A 17,635-nucleotide genomic window follows, 5' to 3' on the forward strand; every position below is an offset into this window, starting at 1 on the left:
AACCGCCCACAGCATGATGCTGATACCACCATGCTTCACTGTAGGGATGGTGCCAGGTTTCCTCCAGATGTGATGCTTGGCATTCAGGCCAAAGAGTTTAATCTTGGCTTAATCAGACCAGAGATTCTTGTTTCACATGTTCTGAAGGTCTTTAGGTGCCTTTTGGCAAACTCCAAGCGGGCTGTGATGTGCCTTTTACTGAGGAATGGCTTCTGCCTGGCCGCCTTACCACAAAGGCCTGATTGATGGAGTGCTGCAGAGATGGTAGAGCATTCCAGAAGGACAACCATCTCCACAGAGGAAAGCTCTAGAGCTTTGTCAGAGTGACCATCAGGTTCTCGGTCACCTCCCTGACCAAGGCCATTCTCTCCCGATTGCTCAGTTTGGCCAGCTCTAGGAATTTAAGAATGATGGGGCCACTGTGTTCTTGGGGACCTTCAATGCTGCAGAAATGATTTTGGTACCCTTCCCCAGATCTGTGCCTCGACACAATCCTGTCTCAGCGCTCCACATACAATTCCTTCGACCTCATAGCCTGTTTTTTTCTCTGACATGCACTGTCAACTGTGGGACGTTATATAGACAGGTGTGTCCCTTTTCAAGTCATGTTTAATCAATTGAATTTACTACAGGTGGACTCCAATCAAGTTGTAGAAATATCTCAAGGATGATCGATGGAGCTCAATTTCGAGTCTCATAGCAAAGGGTCTGAATAATTATGGAAATAAGGATTTCTGTTTTTTTTAATCTTCAATACATTTGCAAACACTAAAAAACCTGTTTTCGCTTTGTCATTATGGGGTATTTTGTGTAGATTACGTAGGGGGAAAAAGTATTTAATCCATTTTAGAATAAGGCTGTAACAAAATGTGGAAAAAGTCAAGGGGTCTGAATATTTTCCGAAGGCTCTGTATGTACATACAGTATGTGTGTATGTAAGTGGGTCAGTGTGTTTGCAAGAGTGACAGTGTAGGCGGAGATACATACATGCAAACAGAACTGGGAAGTGACTGGTAGCAGGACTATATAAATACTTAGTAACTAGGCTACAGTTGAAGTCAGAAGATTACATACACTTAGGTTGGAGTCATTAAAACGTGTTTTTGAACCACTCCACAAATGTCTTGTTAACAAACTATAGTTTGTGCCCTCTGCCCTTCTCCATGGAGGAGATGTTTGGGTTCATTAGCTGCAGGTTCTCAGGATACCCAGCCTCTGTGCAGGAGCAGGCTCTGCTCTGGCTGCATGTGAGTATAAGGCCTGTGGCTTTTTATGAGGATCCATTTCATATTGTGTGGTTGAAATGAAATGAACAGGTTGTCATGATGTGTGAGTGCCTGGGCAGGGACTGTACTGAATATGGAACTGGGTCACAAGGCTAGCATGAGACTGGAGTTCTGAGAGTGAGAGAGGAGGGATTTTGCTTTTGATTCCATATGCACTCACAGCCTGCTGTCCTATATACATGGAAGGGTTTCTTTCACGACTGTGATAACAGACACCAAAGTAATTCAATCTGAATATATAGTTGAAGTCAGAAGTTTTCATACATTTAGGTTGGAGTCATTAAAACTCGCTTTTCAACCACTCCACAAATGTTTTGTTAAAACAAACTATAGTTTGGGCAAGTCGGTTAGGACATCTACTTTGTGCATGACACAAGTCATTTTTCCAACAATTGTTGACAGATTATTTCACTTATAATTCACTGTATCACAATTCCAGTGGGTCAGAAGTTTACATACACTAAATTGACTGCCTTTTAAACAGCTTGGAAAATTCCAGAAAATTATGTCATGGCTCTAGAAGCTTCTGATAGGCTAATTGAGTTTATTTTTTATTTTTACAGGGACTGTGCACATTAATCAACGTTTCAGTGAAAGTGGCGGTTTTAGCCAGCCGGCTAATTTTCAACCGCAGTCCCTGGGCAGATTTATTTAAAACAATTACAATATAGACAATCAATGAGCAGTGAGCACACGCAGAGCAACATAGGACAAGCAAGACATAGCATACAGACAGAGCAACATAGGACAAGCAAGACATAGCATACAGACAGAGCAACATAGGACAAGCAAGACATAGCATACAGTCAGAGCAACATAGGACAAGCAAGACATAGCATACAGACAGAGCGACTTAGATCAAAAAGAAGCCAGACAAATTTCATAAAAGCAACAAAGTGTTTCCACACCTCACAAGCTACAGACAACATGGAAAGCGGCAATACACAGCTAGGGATTATGTTCACAAATCTGATTGACCTTTAGCCATGTCTTCATGCATTTTGTGAAAGTGTGATATGTTTTGCAGTTATGTGTGTCTGATGGCAGTGTATTCCAGACATGGGAAGCTCTCACAGAGAAAGCGGATTTACTAAAGGTGCTTTTCCTTAAGGGAGCTATAGTCACCTCTCATGGCAGACCTTGTGGATCTGCTGCCATATATTTGGGTTTTCTGTTTAACAAAAATACTGAGTGGAGGGGGAGCCAGGCCATTTAGGATCTTGAATACAAGACATGCGTCGGTGTATTGTACAAGATCTTCCCAACTCAGGAGCTCATGCTTTCTGAGGATGTAAAAGTGATGATGGCCATTGTGCTTCCTAACAAGCACTTTGAGAGGCTGTTTGTAGACAGACTGAATAGGTTTTAATGTTGTACAGCAAGCTTGGGCCCAACTAGTCAAGCAGTATGTTAAGTGGGGGAGTATCATAGATTTGAAGTACAGTTTTGCTACCTCTGTAGTCAAACAATTTCGTATAAATCGGAAATTAGCAATGTAGAATTTGGTTATCTGAATTACCTTTTTCACATGCTTTTTAAAAGAGAGGTTGGAATCAAGTATGATGGCAAGGTACTTAAAATCAGATACCACCTGGAGCTTCTCCCCTGACACATAGCCATCTGGCTCAGTAGCTTCTGTTGCCCTCTTTGTGAAGAACATGCAAACAGTTGTTTCACATTGAGATGCAAACATGAGTCACTGAGCAACTTTGTAACCTGGACCATTACAGTGGTGAGTTCTTGTGCAGCTTGTTGTTTGCTCTTTGCATGCACATATATCACTGTATCATCTGCATACATTTGAACTTCAGACCCAGTACAGACAGAAGGCAGATCATTAATGTACAGGCTGAACAGGAGGGCCCCCAGTATTGACCCTTGGGGCACGCCCACATCATAGCTAAGAGTGGGCGACAGCTCATTGCTCCCTCTGACACACTGAGTTCTGCCTTCAGGGTATGATTTCATCCATCTCAAGGCATCGGGTGAAAAGTTGAACTTGGACAATTTTGTGACGAGAATTTCATGGTTAACAGTATCAAAAGCCTTCCTTAGGTCCAGAAACACAGCCCCAACAACGCCCCCTTTGTCCATCTTGGACTTCACATTTTCCAGAAGAAAGCAGTTGGCCGTTTCTGTGGAGTGTTTCGCTCTGAAGCCAAACTGCATGGAGTGTAATGTGAAGGGGCTGTTGTTGAGGTGGACAATCAGTTGTTCTGCTACACACTTTTCAACAACCTTTGACACCACAGGTAGTATACTAATAGGCCTGTAGTTACTCACGTCAGCAGGGTTGCCCGATTTAAAGATGGCCGTTATTATGGCCGACTTCCATACCCTTGGAAACACCCCGAGACCAGTAGATGTGTTGGTGACCTTAGTAATGTGGCCAATGAGTGACTCTTTGGGCTGGACTCTACCTTTCTTAAAAACTACAAACACATCTTTGGCTTTAGAGTTCTTTAGTGAGCTAATCACCTTGTTCACCTTTGACTCATAAACCTCCCTTTATGATGAAGACAGGTTAACAATCCCTCCCGCCTGCACTGGATGCCGGGAATGAATTAAAACAGCTTGCGTACCAGAAGCTTGGGTATGGGTATGTTTGAAGAGTCCAAATATATCCTGGAGCCGGGTGAGTCGAGAGAAACCATGGGACCATAGCACTCACCGACGATCAGTGGAGAGGCCATCCACTGCTTTCCACTCGGGTGAGGAGAGTGGGAGGATAGTGAACAGGTAGTTTAAAAGTTTCTGATAAACGTTGGACTTGTGTTTGTTACGCCTAAACGGTTCAGTGGAATAGGGAGCGAGGTAGGATTGGCCATTACTCAGAACATAGTGGTATGCTGTGTACTGTCCGCTCCGTGGAACGGTGAACCAATGTGTTTGGTGTTGATATTCTCTGGTAGTAGACTGATTGTGTCATCCCAGCAAGGACGCACTGAGATTATCAGTAGAGCAGCTACATAACTGACAATCATGGCAAAGTACTGGAGGTAAAACACATATTTGAGCTTTAACTCTTTGCATGAGTTACTTAGCTGGGGTCGTCGTACACCTGATGTTTAGATAAAATAACAGCATTCGTATGAGACGCGGCACCAAAATTGACATAATTTGAGTCAATAGGAGGTGTACCTGTGGATGTATTTCAAGGCCTACCTTCAAACTCAGTGCCTCTTTGCTTGACATCATGGGGAAATCAGCCAAGACCTCAAAATAAATGGTAGACCTCCACAAGTCTGGTTCATCCTTGGGAGCAATTTCCAAACGCCTGAAGGTACCACATGCAGCCATCATAGCGCTCAGGAAGGAGACGCATTCTGTCTCCTAGAGATGAGCGTACTTTGGTGCGAAAGGTGCAAATCAATCCAAGAACAACAGCAGATGACCTTGTGAAGATGCTGGAGGAAACAGGTACAAAAGTATCTATATCCACAGTAAAATTAGTTTTATATTGACATTACCTGAAAGGCCACACAGCAAGGAAGAAGCCACTGCCACAAAACCGCCATAAAAAAGCCAGACTACGGTTTGCAACAGCACATGGGGACAGTGATCATACTTTTTGGAGAAAAAGTGGCAGCATCTAGTTGTGGGGGTGCTCTACTGCAGGAGAGACTGGTGCACTTCACAAAATAGATGGCATAATGATGAGGGAAAATTATGTGGATATATTGAAGCAACATCTCAAGACATCAGTCAGGAAGTTAAAGCTTGGTTGCAAACAGGTCTTTCAAATGGACAATGAACCCAAGCATACTTCCAAAGTTGTGGCAAAATGGCTTAAGGACAACAAAGTCATGGTATTGGAGTGGCCATCACAAAGCCCTGACCTCAATCCTATAGAAATTGTGTGGGCAAAACTGAAAAAGCGTGTGCGAGCAAGGAGGCCTACAAACCTGACTCGGTTACACCAGCTCTGTCAGGAGGAATGGGCCAAAATTCACCCAACTTATTGTGGAAGGCTACCTGAAATATTTGACAAGTTAAACATTTTAAAGGAAATGCAACCAAATTGGGGGGGGAGGAATCAATGCAAATCGTTCAGCTAGCAAAGCTGCTTTTGGACCTAGACTTGGCGCTCCGGTACCATGGTATGGCAGCATGGTACCAGAGCCTTCCTCTCACACCGCCTGGTGTAGAGGTTATGGGTGGCAGGAAGCTTGACCCCAGTGAACGCACAACACTCTGTAGTGCCTTGCGATCAGAGCCCGAGCATTTTCCATGCCAGGCGGTGATGCAACCAGTCAAGATTCTCTCACTGGTACAGCTGTAGAACTTTTTGAGGATCTGAGGACCCATGCCAAATATTTTCAGTCTCCTGAGGGGGAATAGATGTCATGACCTCTTCATGACTGTCTTGATGTGTTTGGACCATGATACTTCGTTGGTGATGTGGACACCAATGAACCACGATTATCTCCCTTGTCTTGATCACGTTAAGGGAGAGGTTGTTATCCTGGCACCACACTGCCAGGTTTCTGACCTCTTCCCTATAGGCTGTCTCATCGTTGTTGGTGATCAGGCCTACCACTGTTATGTCATCTGCAAACTTAATCAAATCAAATTTTCAAATCAAATGTATTTATATAGCCCTTCTTACATCAGCTGATATCTCAAAGTGCTGTACAGAAACCCAGCCTAAAACCCCAAACAACAAGCAATGCAGGTGTAGAAGCATGGTGGCTAGGAAAAACCCCCTAGAAAGGCCAAAACCTAGGAAGAAACCTAGAGAGGAACCAGGCTATGAGGGGTGGCCAGTCCTCTTCTGGCTGTGACGGGTGGAGAATATAACAGAACATGGCCAAGATGTTCAAATGTTCATAAATGACCAGCATGGTCAAATAATAATAATCACCGTAGTTGTCGAGGGTGCAACAAGTTAGCACTTCAGGAGTAAATGTCAGTTGGCTTTTCATAGCCGATCATTAAGAGTATCTCTACCGCTCCTGCTGTCTCTAGAGAGTTGAAAACAGCAGGTCTGGGACAGGTAGCACGTCCGGTGAACAGGTCAGGTCAGCCGCAGGCAGAGCAGTTGAAACTGGAGCAGCAGCACTGCCAGGTGGACTGAGGACAGCAAGGAATCATCATGCCACGTAGTCCTGAGGCATGGTCCTAGGGCTCAGGTCTTCTGAGAGAGAGAAAGAAAGAGAGAATTAGAGAGAGCATACTTAAATTCACACAGGACACCGGATAAGATTGGAGAAGTACTCCAGATATAACAGACTGACCCTAGCCCCCCCGACAAACTACTGCAGCATAAATACTGGAGGCTGAGACAGGTGGGGTTAGGAGACTGGCCCTGTCCGATGATACCCCTGGACAGGGCCAAACAGGCAGGATATAACCCAAAACCACTTTGCCAAAGCACAGCCCCCACACCACTAGAGGGATATCTTCAACCACCAACTCACCTTCCTGAGACAAGGCCGAGTATAGCCCACAAAGATCTCCGCCACGGCACAACCCAAGGGGGGGCGCCAACCCAGACATGAAGATCACGTCAGTGACTCATCCCACTCAAGTGACGCACCCCTCCTAGGGACGGCATGGAAGAGCACCAGTAAACCAGTGACTCAGCCCCTATAATAGGGTTAGAGGGAGAGGATCCCAGTGGAGAGAGGGGAACCGGCCAGGCAGAGACAGCAAGGGCGGTTCGTTGCTCCAAAGCCTTTCCGTTCACCTTCACACTCCTGGGCCAGACTACACTCAATCATATGACCCACTGAAGAGATGAGTCTTTAGTAAAGACTTAAAGGTTGAGACCGAGTCTGCGTCTCTCACATGGGTAGGCAGATCATTCCATAAAAATTGAGCTCTATAGGAGAAAGCCCTGCCTCCAGCTGTTTGCTCAGAAATTCTAGGGACAATTAGGAGGCCTGCATCTTGTGACCGTAGCGTACGTGTAGGTATGTACGGCAGGACCAAATCGGAAAGATTGGTAGGAGCAAGCCCATGTAATGCTTTGTAGGTTAGCAGTAAAACCTTGAAATCTGCCCTTGCCTTAACAGGAAGCCAGTGTAGGGTGGCTAGTGTTGGTGTTGTGCTTGGCCATGCAATCATGAGTGAACAGGGAGTACAGGAGGGGACTGAGCACGCACCCCTGAGGGGCCCCTGTTTTGAGGATCAGCGTGGCAGATGTGTTGTTACCTACCCTTACCACCTGGGCGCCGCCCGTTAGGAAGTCCAGAATCCAGTTGCAGAGGGAGGTGTTTAGTCCCAGGGTCCTTAGCTTAGTAATGAGTTTTGAGGGCACTATGAGGTTGAACGTTGGGCTGTAGTAAATTAATAGTTCTCACGTAGATGTTCCTTTTGTCCAGGTGGGAAAGGGCAGTTTGGACTGCAATAGAGATTGCATCATCTGTGGATCTGTTTGAGCGGTATGCAAATGGTAGTGGGTCTAGGGTTTTTGGGATAATGGTGTTGATGTGAGCCATGACCAGCCTTTCAAAGCACTTTATAGCTACAGACATGAGTGCTACGGGTCGGTTGTCATTTAAGCAGGTTACCTTGATGTTCTTGAGCACAGGGACTATGATGGTCTGCTTGAAACATGTTGGTATTCCAGACTCTTGTGAGGAACAGATTGAAAATGTCAACGAAGACATTTGCCAGTTGGTCAACACATGCTCGGAGTACCTGTCCTGGTAATCTGTCTGGCCCTGCGACCTAGTGAATGTTAACCTGTTTAAAGGTCTTACATCGGCTACGGAGAGCGTGATCACAGTCATCCGGAACAGCTGGTGCTCTCATACATGATTCTGTGCTGCTTGCCTCAAAGCACGCATAGAAGTAATTTAGCTCATCTGGTAGGCTTGTATCACTGGGCAGCTTGCGGCTGTGCTGCTTGCGGCTGTGGTCTACAGCTAATCATGAGATACTCAACCTCAGGCGAACAAAACCTCAAGACTTCCTTAATATTCGATTTTGTGCACCAGCTGTTATTGACAAATAGTCACAGACCGCCACCTCTAGTCTTACCGGAGGCAGCTGTTCTATCTTGCAGATGGAGCGAAAATCCAGCCAGCTGTATGTTATCCATGTCGTCGTTCAGCCACAACTCGGTGAAGCATAAGATATTATAGTTTTTAATGTCCCGTTTGTAGGATAGTCTTGATCGGAGCTCATCCAGTTTATTATCTAATGATTGCACGTTGGCTAATAGGACGCATGGTAGAGGCGGATTACCCACTTGCCGTCGGATCCTTACAAGGCACCCCGACCTATGTCCCCTATATCTCTGTCTCTTCTTCATGCGAATGACAGGGATTTGGGCATTGTCCGGTGTCTGAAGTAAATCCTTGGCATTTGACTCGTTAAAGAAAAAAATCTTTCTCCGTGGAGAACAATCCACGTCCCGGGTGGCTCACATCTTTGGAAAATGTTCATCCCTTTCTCAGACACCGCCTGGCATGTACGTCCTGGATGACTGGGAGCTCACCCCCAGTGACGCGCTGGGACATCCGCACCACCCAATTAGCAAGGAACTGCTAGTCTCAACAGTCTGCTCATGTCAGGCCTGAGTAGCAACTGGAGATTGTAAGGATGGTGACCATATTATACATTTTTTGGGGCAGTGAGGAGAGGAATTTTGAGATTCTCTGTATTGTACTGCTTCCATTGAAGGCCGAAATAAGCACATCTATACATAAGCAGACATTTGGTTAACACTACCTGCTAAACCAATTCATGCATTATTCAAGAGTCATCCACTCAGCTATTTGCTACGTGATTTGCAGTGCAGGTCACCTGACTCCAAGCAGATGGCGCTGGAGAGTAATGTATTGGGAGGAAGCAGACAGTGGACTCCTGTTCCTGTTTGCTGCCTGCCTCGCTGCCCTCTACTCTGGGTAGTTAGGGGAGAAATGATCCATGGTGCACAGATTCCTCTGCTCTGGGGACTAGCTTGGCCAGGCTTCACAGCTCCGCTTACTGTAAACAGGACTGATTTCATCAGCCCACCCTCTCATCGTGTCAACTCCTTTTAGAGAGCTTATGTGTGTCACCAGAGTGTCGAAATAAACACAATCCTGAAAATCCTAAAACGTAATGCATGTTATCCAGTGGTGTAAAGTACTTTAGTAAAAGTACTTTAAAGTACTAAAGTTTTTTGGGGGGGTATCTGTACTTTACTATTTATATTTTTGACTACTTTTACTTCACTACATTCCTAAAGAAAATGATGTACTGTTTACTCCATACATTTTTACTTTGACACCCACAAGTACGCGTTACATTTTGAATGCTTAGCAGGACAAGAAAATTGTCTAATTCACACACGTATCAAGAGAACATCCCTGGTCATCCCTACTGCCTCTGATCTGGCGGACTCACTAAACACTTGCCTCATTTGTAAATTATGAGTGTTGGAGCGTGCCCCTGGCTATCTGTAAATTTAAAAAAACAAGAAAATGGTGCCGTGTGGTTTGATTAATACAAGGAATTTGAAATAATATATACTTTTACTTTTGATATGTAGATTTAAAACCAAATACTTTGGGACTTTTACTCAAGTAGGAGCGTACTGGGCGACTTTCACTTTGAGTCATTTTCTATTAAGGTGTCTTTACTTTTACTCAAGTATGACAATGGGTACTTTTCCCACCACTGATGTTATCTCCCTTGCTGTCTTTTGTCCAGAAACAGGCTATGAATGGGAGGGCTGCCTGTAAATGGACTGACCAGGAGATGACATGTGTTGGTAAAGTAGGGGTATAGCTTCAAAACACTGATTATGGTTAACGTAGTAAGTTTACTTTCGGTTTTGGATGCAATTGTGTGTGACGGATGTAACCGAACTATGAGCAATTATATTTTTGCTCTGTTAGCCCACTACTATATTACTATCTCCAATGATTTCCAGTTAACTACTTCAGTGGCATTCCAGACTAACTCGTCATTAGCAGCGGATAAGATCCCCAAATGTGGGAATTACCCCAGAATATCTGTAAATTGCTCTGGTCCTGGAGCTAGCAAGTAAAGGCTCCCCTGAGCCGTTCCAACTACGGTCTGGAGGCGCAGCAGGAAAGGTAACGCAGGTCTTCCTGTGAAGAGCCAGGTCAATATTGTGTACTGCAGGCTGAGGAAGCTGAAGGCCCACGGCTTGGAGAGCGCTAGGGAAGGGGCTGTGTTCTAGCCTAACCACTGTAGAGTCCAGCTGTGCACCTGCGTCAGTTGCAAGGTGGGCCAGTAAAGATGCTTCTCTCTTGAGATTTGTGTGTTTTGCCATGATTTATTCAAAGCACAGTGCAGCCACTGTTGTTTTTAGCTATTTGATGTGGAACAGATTGCTGTAGCTAACCGTTTCATTGTTGTCTCAGCCCTTTGGATTGGATAAAGGTGGAGAGCTGTTTCCATTGAATATGTGTTGTCATTTCTGCTCAGAGGGCCTGCTGGATGAGTCATACACTGTCCTGGCCTGTGAGAACTGAGGCACTATAGAGCAAGGAACTGCTAGTCTCAGGCCTGGCATAAGCAGACGGTTGAGTACTCTGGACAGCATTCAGCAACTGGAGATTGTCCCCATCCTTAAGTGAAACAATCTTTTTCATTTATTTGTTTGGCAGCTATTAACTGTAGATGTAACCTAACACAAGGTTTATACAATTTGATGAAAGTAAAATGTTGTTTCTTCTGTCTCTGAGTTAATTGAGGAGACTGAACTGATGGCTTTCCTACAGCAGATTGCTCATGAAGGAAAGGTGAGGTGCTGTATGTTTATTGTTTACTGAGGACAAAATGTCTGGTGATAGTTCCAGAATATTTCCAATAATTCTGAGAGCACATAAACACAGAATAAGAAACCAAAATCTACGAGCAGCAGTCCATACTGCAGGTTACTTTACATGTCAGCACTGAATGATTGAACGTATATACTTGATTTGCTTGGGCCCAAACAGTAGCTGAAAAGCAAAACAAGTACTGCAGATCTACTACTTTGGTCGTTCACCTCATCCCCATTGAACCACTCCTCCCCTCTCCCTCTCAGGTCATCACAGCAGAAGCCATCCACCAATTCTTTGGGGAGCTGATGAAGAAGAGGCGACAGATGAACAGCTGATGTCATTCTGCCCCACGGTGTCCTGTTGTTTACTTGTGCAATTTTGTAATGTTACTTTGGGTTCATAGCAAAACAGTTCTGTCCACCAAACACCTTCTGCTTTAAATAACAGTGCTGCTATAAAATATGCTGTTACTGAGGTTTATGAAGTTGAAAGTTTTGCCAAAAAAGTTGTTCTCGAATGGCTCTCCATGGATTTCAAATGGCGTTCCATGTCTCATGAGAAGCTGAAGTAGCATGCTGTTAGCAGGCTTGGAGAGATGCTGATGGAATCTAGTCATTTTAGTCATGGACTTACTGTTATTTGGTCAATTATGTCTTAGTTGTCATTAGAATTTCATAATAATGTGACAACTGATGAGGATGCACTGCCATTCATATTGAAACAGATCCAGTATGTGACCATTTCATGTTGTCACTAGCATTCCTGTTAATTAAACATTTGAATAGTTCATCCAGCATACTCAGTGACGTGATTGTGGCTATTTGTCCTCCAAATACCAGAAGGTACTTCTTTAAAAAAATAAAAAGTTTTACCCCTTTTTCTCCCCAATTTTGTGATATCCACTTGGTAGTTAGTCTTGTCCCATCGTTGCAACTCCTGTACGGACTCGGGAGAAACGAAGGTCGAGAGCCATGCGTCCTCCGAAACACGACCCCCGCAAAGTCGCACTGCTTCTTGAACCAGAAAGTACTTCTTAGATGCCTGACTCATTGTTATTCTAGGTTGAACTCAATGACTTAACACAGTCTAGAATTATATTGAAGCAGTTTATTTCAAAGATGCCCAAGTTCATCACTGTTATGCACCTTTTGAGGTAACAGTAGAAAAATAGAACCAGTGAAACTAAATACAACTTAGTACAGGAATCTACAGAAGTGTTTATATAGATCAAACGAGTACAAAGTACCTGTTCAATTATACAATTCTCAACAAATAACCAATCACAGTTCCAGAGGGTTCAATTTCAAAAGGTACCAAAAAACCCACTATGTAAACAAATAATTAGCTATATGAGTTTTGCAAAGGACTATTTGATGCAGGTTGCATAGGATATCAGTCACTTCAACAAAAGCCCAGTTTGTGGCAGGGGAAGGCACTGACAGCAAAAAGAGAATGTGGAGACTTTTTATTCAAAGGGAACACTGTCCTGGAAAATAAAGCAACTAACCAGATTCCTCATGTTCATGTTGAAGTTTAGAATGTTTTTCCCAAAGCAAACTGGATGGAACAAAAACATGTTTCTGCCCTGCAACTTCATTACTACATGGCAGAGTGAATATCTATAGATCATCTACATGTTCCTGCGCTAATTTAAAAATCCTGTGCTAGATTTAAAAATCCTGTGCTAGATTTAAAAATAAAATCTATACAATCGTGGTATTCTCACCAAGAACAATATTAAACCATTTCCATAAAACAAAACATTTAAGAACAAAAATCTGAGTGATTATTCTTTCTAGGTGAAATGTGGTTCTAAACAACTTCACACTGTAGTCCTCCACAGCTACAAAACAGCTGAATAATTCATATAAATCCACTAAGATGTAATAACAAGGATTTCTGTTGTACAGTATATCAAATTATTATTTACAGGCAATGCTCAGGATTTCTGAATGGTAGAATGCAGGTGATGGAGGCCATACAATTTTATTTACTAAAGAATGATTTAGGTGTTCTGGATCCCTTTTGTTCTAAATTCATTTGTTCATATTCCCCCCTGCTCCCATGTGAAATGGATTGTTCCTACAGTGCAATGTTGCATCTTTATGTATCATTGGTTTGTCAGTTTGTCATAGGACAGACAGGTGTGGGTGATCTTACAGGCTCTGATGTGTGCACTTTGGTTTCTGTAGCAACAGGCCCGATAGCTCTTATTCAGTATGCCAGAATCTCTGATGGCGGAGAGAGAGAAAGAACAGGTCTTTGCAGGTCCAAGATTGGCCAAAAGGTGGCGTGATGGTGGTCACATTGAACAACCAAAATGAACATTAGAGTACATTGGAATGGAGAGTGTGTGTTTAGAGGCTGTACAGAAGAGTCACACTGACAACTAGGAGAGCCAGTAGTGGCATCACGCTTGTGATGAATTCCGTTTGGTCACTTCAAAATGTGGATTAAGGCTTCTAATTGTTAATTCCATTGAAAGAGCAAGGTGGTTTCAAGCATATTGGCCATACCATTCTATGGTCGGTCACTGGTTAATCATCTCAGAGCCTCATGTTGATATGTAAATACAGACCTGATTAAAGATGGATACTGAGTCTACAGTACTGATACTGTTTAAACAGTTGCCTGGGAGTACGAAACCACACACACGTTCTGCTGAATACAAACATCTCCTGACAAGCGCATTCAATCACACACCACTGTACAACAGTTGCCATGGCACCCTTATCTTTCCCAGTGTATCTCAGTCATCAACCTATGCCCTCACCCTCCTGTCTCATTCTGAAAACCCTAGGCTCATGCTTTTGTGAGAATATAAAAGCCAGAGACTGTGCAGAAGCAGCACTGGTGAGTTCTGGACGCAAACAATAACCCAGAAGACGACAGCGGTATCCAGAGAGAACAATGACAGCCTCCACAGACCTACTCCCCATCTGATCCACTTCCTGCCTGATCCGAACCAGCCAGAGCCTAGTACTCATCACCAGGAAGGGGAAATCAAATGTAACTAATCAGGTGAGGTACGTACTGGAGGAATGCTACAGGAAGAGAGAGGAAATACAAATGAGAGGAGCAAGAAAATACAGACATGTTTTTACATAACTTTATCATGAAGATAACGCTGTTTGGAGCAACGTGCTGGTGTTCACTAGTTTATACTGAGATCCTATGTATATAAGTATATGCTGATGACTACAGTCCTTATGTATATTACATGTCCTCAGCACATATTTCAGCTATATTACACAATTGTTATGATCATAACACATCGTTGTTATGATCGTAATGATATGATCTTCATTCCTGACTCTCACATCTAAGAGGTTACAACAAACCTCTGTGTGCAACAAGGCTCAAGGAAAATAGGCAAAACCCCTCCTAAACAGTACTGCTGGAATGATATTGTAAAACTGCAGCACTGAGGTTGGCTTCGGCAAGCTTCAATTCAACAGTCAGATTGAAACACTACAGTCACTGTTGTTTCTCTAACCTACAGACTAGATGCCGCTAGTCTGTAACAATCAGAGGAGACGTGAGGTGAAGACAGCACTGTCATAACGGGAGGGCTGGAGGAGGTGGGATATTTACACACACAATCTATAAATAGAAATCATTAGCCAACCCTTCACACACTCATTAGTGCTCTGATGTCCATGACTGGAGGTCATTTTCCCCACCTTTCCCTTTAGACAACTCAACCCCCACTCCTCTCCAGGGGTTAAAGTGCTGACTTCCTGTAAGGGTAGTCAGGCTTGTTAGGCGACCTGCGGTCTCTGTTAGCCTCCTCGCTAACACTATTTCTATGAAGCTGCTGGGCCCCTGACCCTGTGGACTCGCCAGTAACCCCCATCTCCTCCTGGGGTTCACTGTGGGCCGACGGCCTCTCCTCATACCCTTCTAGGTTTCGACTAGCGGAGCCCCACAAGTGGCCAAGGCCGTGAGTGAGGTCAGTCTCATTGTTTGATTGTCCTCTGGGGACATGTCCTGCCTTGGCATGGGAACCAGAGGGATTAGCCAGAGCTCCATTCTGCCGCTGAGGGGGCAGGCCCAGCACGTCCAAGCGCAGGGGGTCAGAGCGTGCCTCAGCTGTCCATCCCTGGGTGTCAGACACGTAGGAGGGAGGGAGGCTGCTGGAGGGGCTGTGGCTGTAGAGGTCTGGCCCTGCGAAGGGAGGAGCTAGGGGGTGGCTGGAGGTCGGGGTGGCTGGTCGGCAGGAGAAGTCGTAGAGGTCAGGGAACTCTGCCTGGGCTTCCAGCTTTGGCTCTGGAGCGTGCCTCTTACAGGAGTGAGTGTGGCCATGGCTGAGGCGTGTAGAGGGACAGGGTCCGGGGGGGGAGGTGTGGGGTCGGGGTGGGGCCATGAGGGGGAGGGTTGTGACCGTCCCTGTTCCCCATACGGTGCTCCCTCAGGGTCATGACAGAGACACCCAGAGCGATGTCAGGCATGAACTCCCTCATCACAGGCTCCATGCTCAGCTGGAGAAACAAAAAGAAGCACACAAACACAGCTAGTTAGAGCTATACAAGACCACAGCACAATACACTTCTACAGCTACACTGACCAAATGCAATCCACACACACAGCATGACATGTGGACCTTCACCTGTGGTTCTGCGAGCAGGGCTCGACCCATGGCCTGGGGATTGGTGCAGTCTGGAGGTGGAGGCCTGGGGGCAGAGGGGTAGTCAGGGCTACCATGCTTGGCTGAGGTGTGGAGCTGGGTGCGGTTACAGGGGTAGGAGAAGGAGCGGGTGGGGGGTGGGATGGGCACACGGGGCCTCCATGCCCCCTTCAGCTGGGCATGGCTGGGGGTGGAAGGGGGGTGGTATGGGGGTGGAGGGGGAGGCAGCGGGGGGTGAAACCCAGCCAGGCCCTCCAGGTCTGAGAACATGCTGTCCATCGCTGGGCTGCTGTTGACTCGACAACGTCCTGCCTGGCGCAGGGCCAGAACCGGACTCTCGTCTCCAAAACGCTCCTCTGGGAAGAACTTGAAGGGGTTCTGAGAATAAACAAAAGATTTTGCATTGGTATCTAAATGGCCTACAACTACAATGCATACAAGTCATCAGCATAGTACACCAAGTCTATCAGTCTATAGCCTGGTTACTTTCTCAGACCTGGTCCTCCCTGTACCCGAGGGTGTTTCCCCTCACCTGCAGTAGCTCAGTAGCCCCGTCCGCCAGGCCAAACTCCCTCAGCACACGCAGCTGCAGCTCATAGCTGACAGTGGCCCCCTCGCCACAGTTGAGGGCGTAGGCCCTCTGGACCTGGTCTGTGTGCCTCAGCTCCTGTAGCCTCCGGATCATCTCCTTCACCACCGCCAGTCTGGGTACTGACAGGACACACACACAGAGGATTAATGGACCATGTCAATGTTACTAATATGTTATACAAAATGGCTTCCTTATTGGCACCAGTCTTCTCCTTTAACCTGGGATCTCATTGGCCACCACGGACGGGACGGTGGACTGGTTGTTGGCCATCTGCTGATTGTTGATCATGTGACAGCACTGTGGCACGGCGTTGTTGACCATGTAGAGGGTGTCAGGCACGTTAGACATGCGCACCAAACGCAGACGCACCAGATCTGTCTGTTCCACCATCATCTCATCCAGCACAGACTGAGGGGAGGAGGAGACGGGTTAGGAGTCTGTACGACCTCGGCCTGACCCAAACCCTCAGAGATGAGATCGAACAGAGAAAACCTGCACTGCTAATCGTCATTAACCCCTCGATGCTGAGTGTCTTACCTTGGCTTCCTCTACATAGGGAGAGAAGAGGCGGGGCCGCACGTAGATGCCAGCGTTCTTCTGTCGCAACCAAGAATTGGCCTTGCCCCCATCTGTCGTGGGCAGCATGTCCGAGGGAGGGGTGCTGATCAGACCCCTCTTCGTCTGTGGACGGGAAGAGGAGGGGGGTGATTTAAAGAGAGCACAAAAGAACACACCTAGAGGGACAGGTCAGTCAACATGATAGATAGATTGATTGCACTTTATGTATTGACAGCAGAAACTGTATTGAAGCCAACATATGATGAATCATCCATGACTACTGACCGCGTCAGAGAGGATGTCGCTGTTGGCAGGGAGGATGTGCTCGGTGCGGATGAAGGGCAGCAGCGGGGACAGGATCTCCTTCAGTTCTTCCACATCCAGGTCCCTCCTCTTCACCCCCCGCTTGTTCACACTGTGGGCCGTCCCACTTAGCACGTTGGGCTCTGGGAAAAGAAACCAGACGCAAAAAACACACAGTTTGTAGTTCATTCTATGGTTAGGACGGCCAACATACACACTACACTCATTATTGTTTTATGATACAGTATTTTGATTCGGGTTCAGAGCTACACAAAAACAAAATACTGCAATCTACAATTGAGGTGCTTCAGAGTCTCCCATTTTAAGGATAAAACTTGGCTTCTTTTATAGCCTTTTAGAGTGTATTTTCCCAGAGCCATTAGGGGGCCTGCTCTGAGGGTAATTATGGAGTGTATTATCTTACCCCTGTCTGCCATCCTCTTAATAAGCTGCTGCTCGCCCCACTTAACAACGTACTTGAGAATGTCCTGTTCACTCGCCTGTGAAAGGGAGAGAGGAGGGCAGGGGTGCAAGAGAA

The 17,635-nt window shown here is 45.7% G+C and overlaps 1 protein-coding gene and 1 long non-coding RNA gene across 2 annotated transcripts in view; one reads left to right on the top strand and one right to left on the bottom strand.

Moving 5' to 3' along the window:
* The first annotated feature begins 9,667 nt into the window (after positions 1-9,667).
* On the top strand, positions 9,668-11,894 carry LOC118369234 (uncharacterized). The gene is made up of 3 exons (XR_004822521.2): positions 9,668-10,473; positions 10,677-10,993; positions 11,281-11,894. It is a non-coding gene; the product is annotated as an uncharacterized LOC118369234 (long non-coding RNA).
* Positions 11,895-12,104: 210 nt separating this feature from the next.
* Positions 12,105-17,635, bottom strand: part of LOC118368257 (BTB/POZ domain-containing protein 7-like) — a 50,829-nt gene continuing 45,298 nt past the window's right edge. The window contains 8 exon segments of the mRNA XM_035752224.2: positions 12,105-15,404; positions 15,406-15,498; positions 15,627-16,022; positions 16,177-16,355; positions 16,455-16,644; positions 16,774-16,917; positions 17,080-17,240; positions 17,522-17,597. Coding sequence (XP_035608117.2) covers positions 14,742-15,404; positions 15,406-15,498; positions 15,627-16,022; positions 16,177-16,355; positions 16,455-16,644; positions 16,774-16,917; positions 17,080-17,240; positions 17,522-17,597 — 1,902 coding nt within the window. The 3' untranslated portion in view covers positions 12,105-14,741.

This window comes from Oncorhynchus keta, chromosome 35, assembly GCF_023373465.1.
Source record: "Oncorhynchus keta strain PuntledgeMale-10-30-2019 chromosome 35, Oket_V2, whole genome shotgun sequence".
NCBI classification, from domain to species: domain Eukaryota; kingdom Metazoa; phylum Chordata; class Actinopteri; order Salmoniformes; family Salmonidae; genus Oncorhynchus; species Oncorhynchus keta.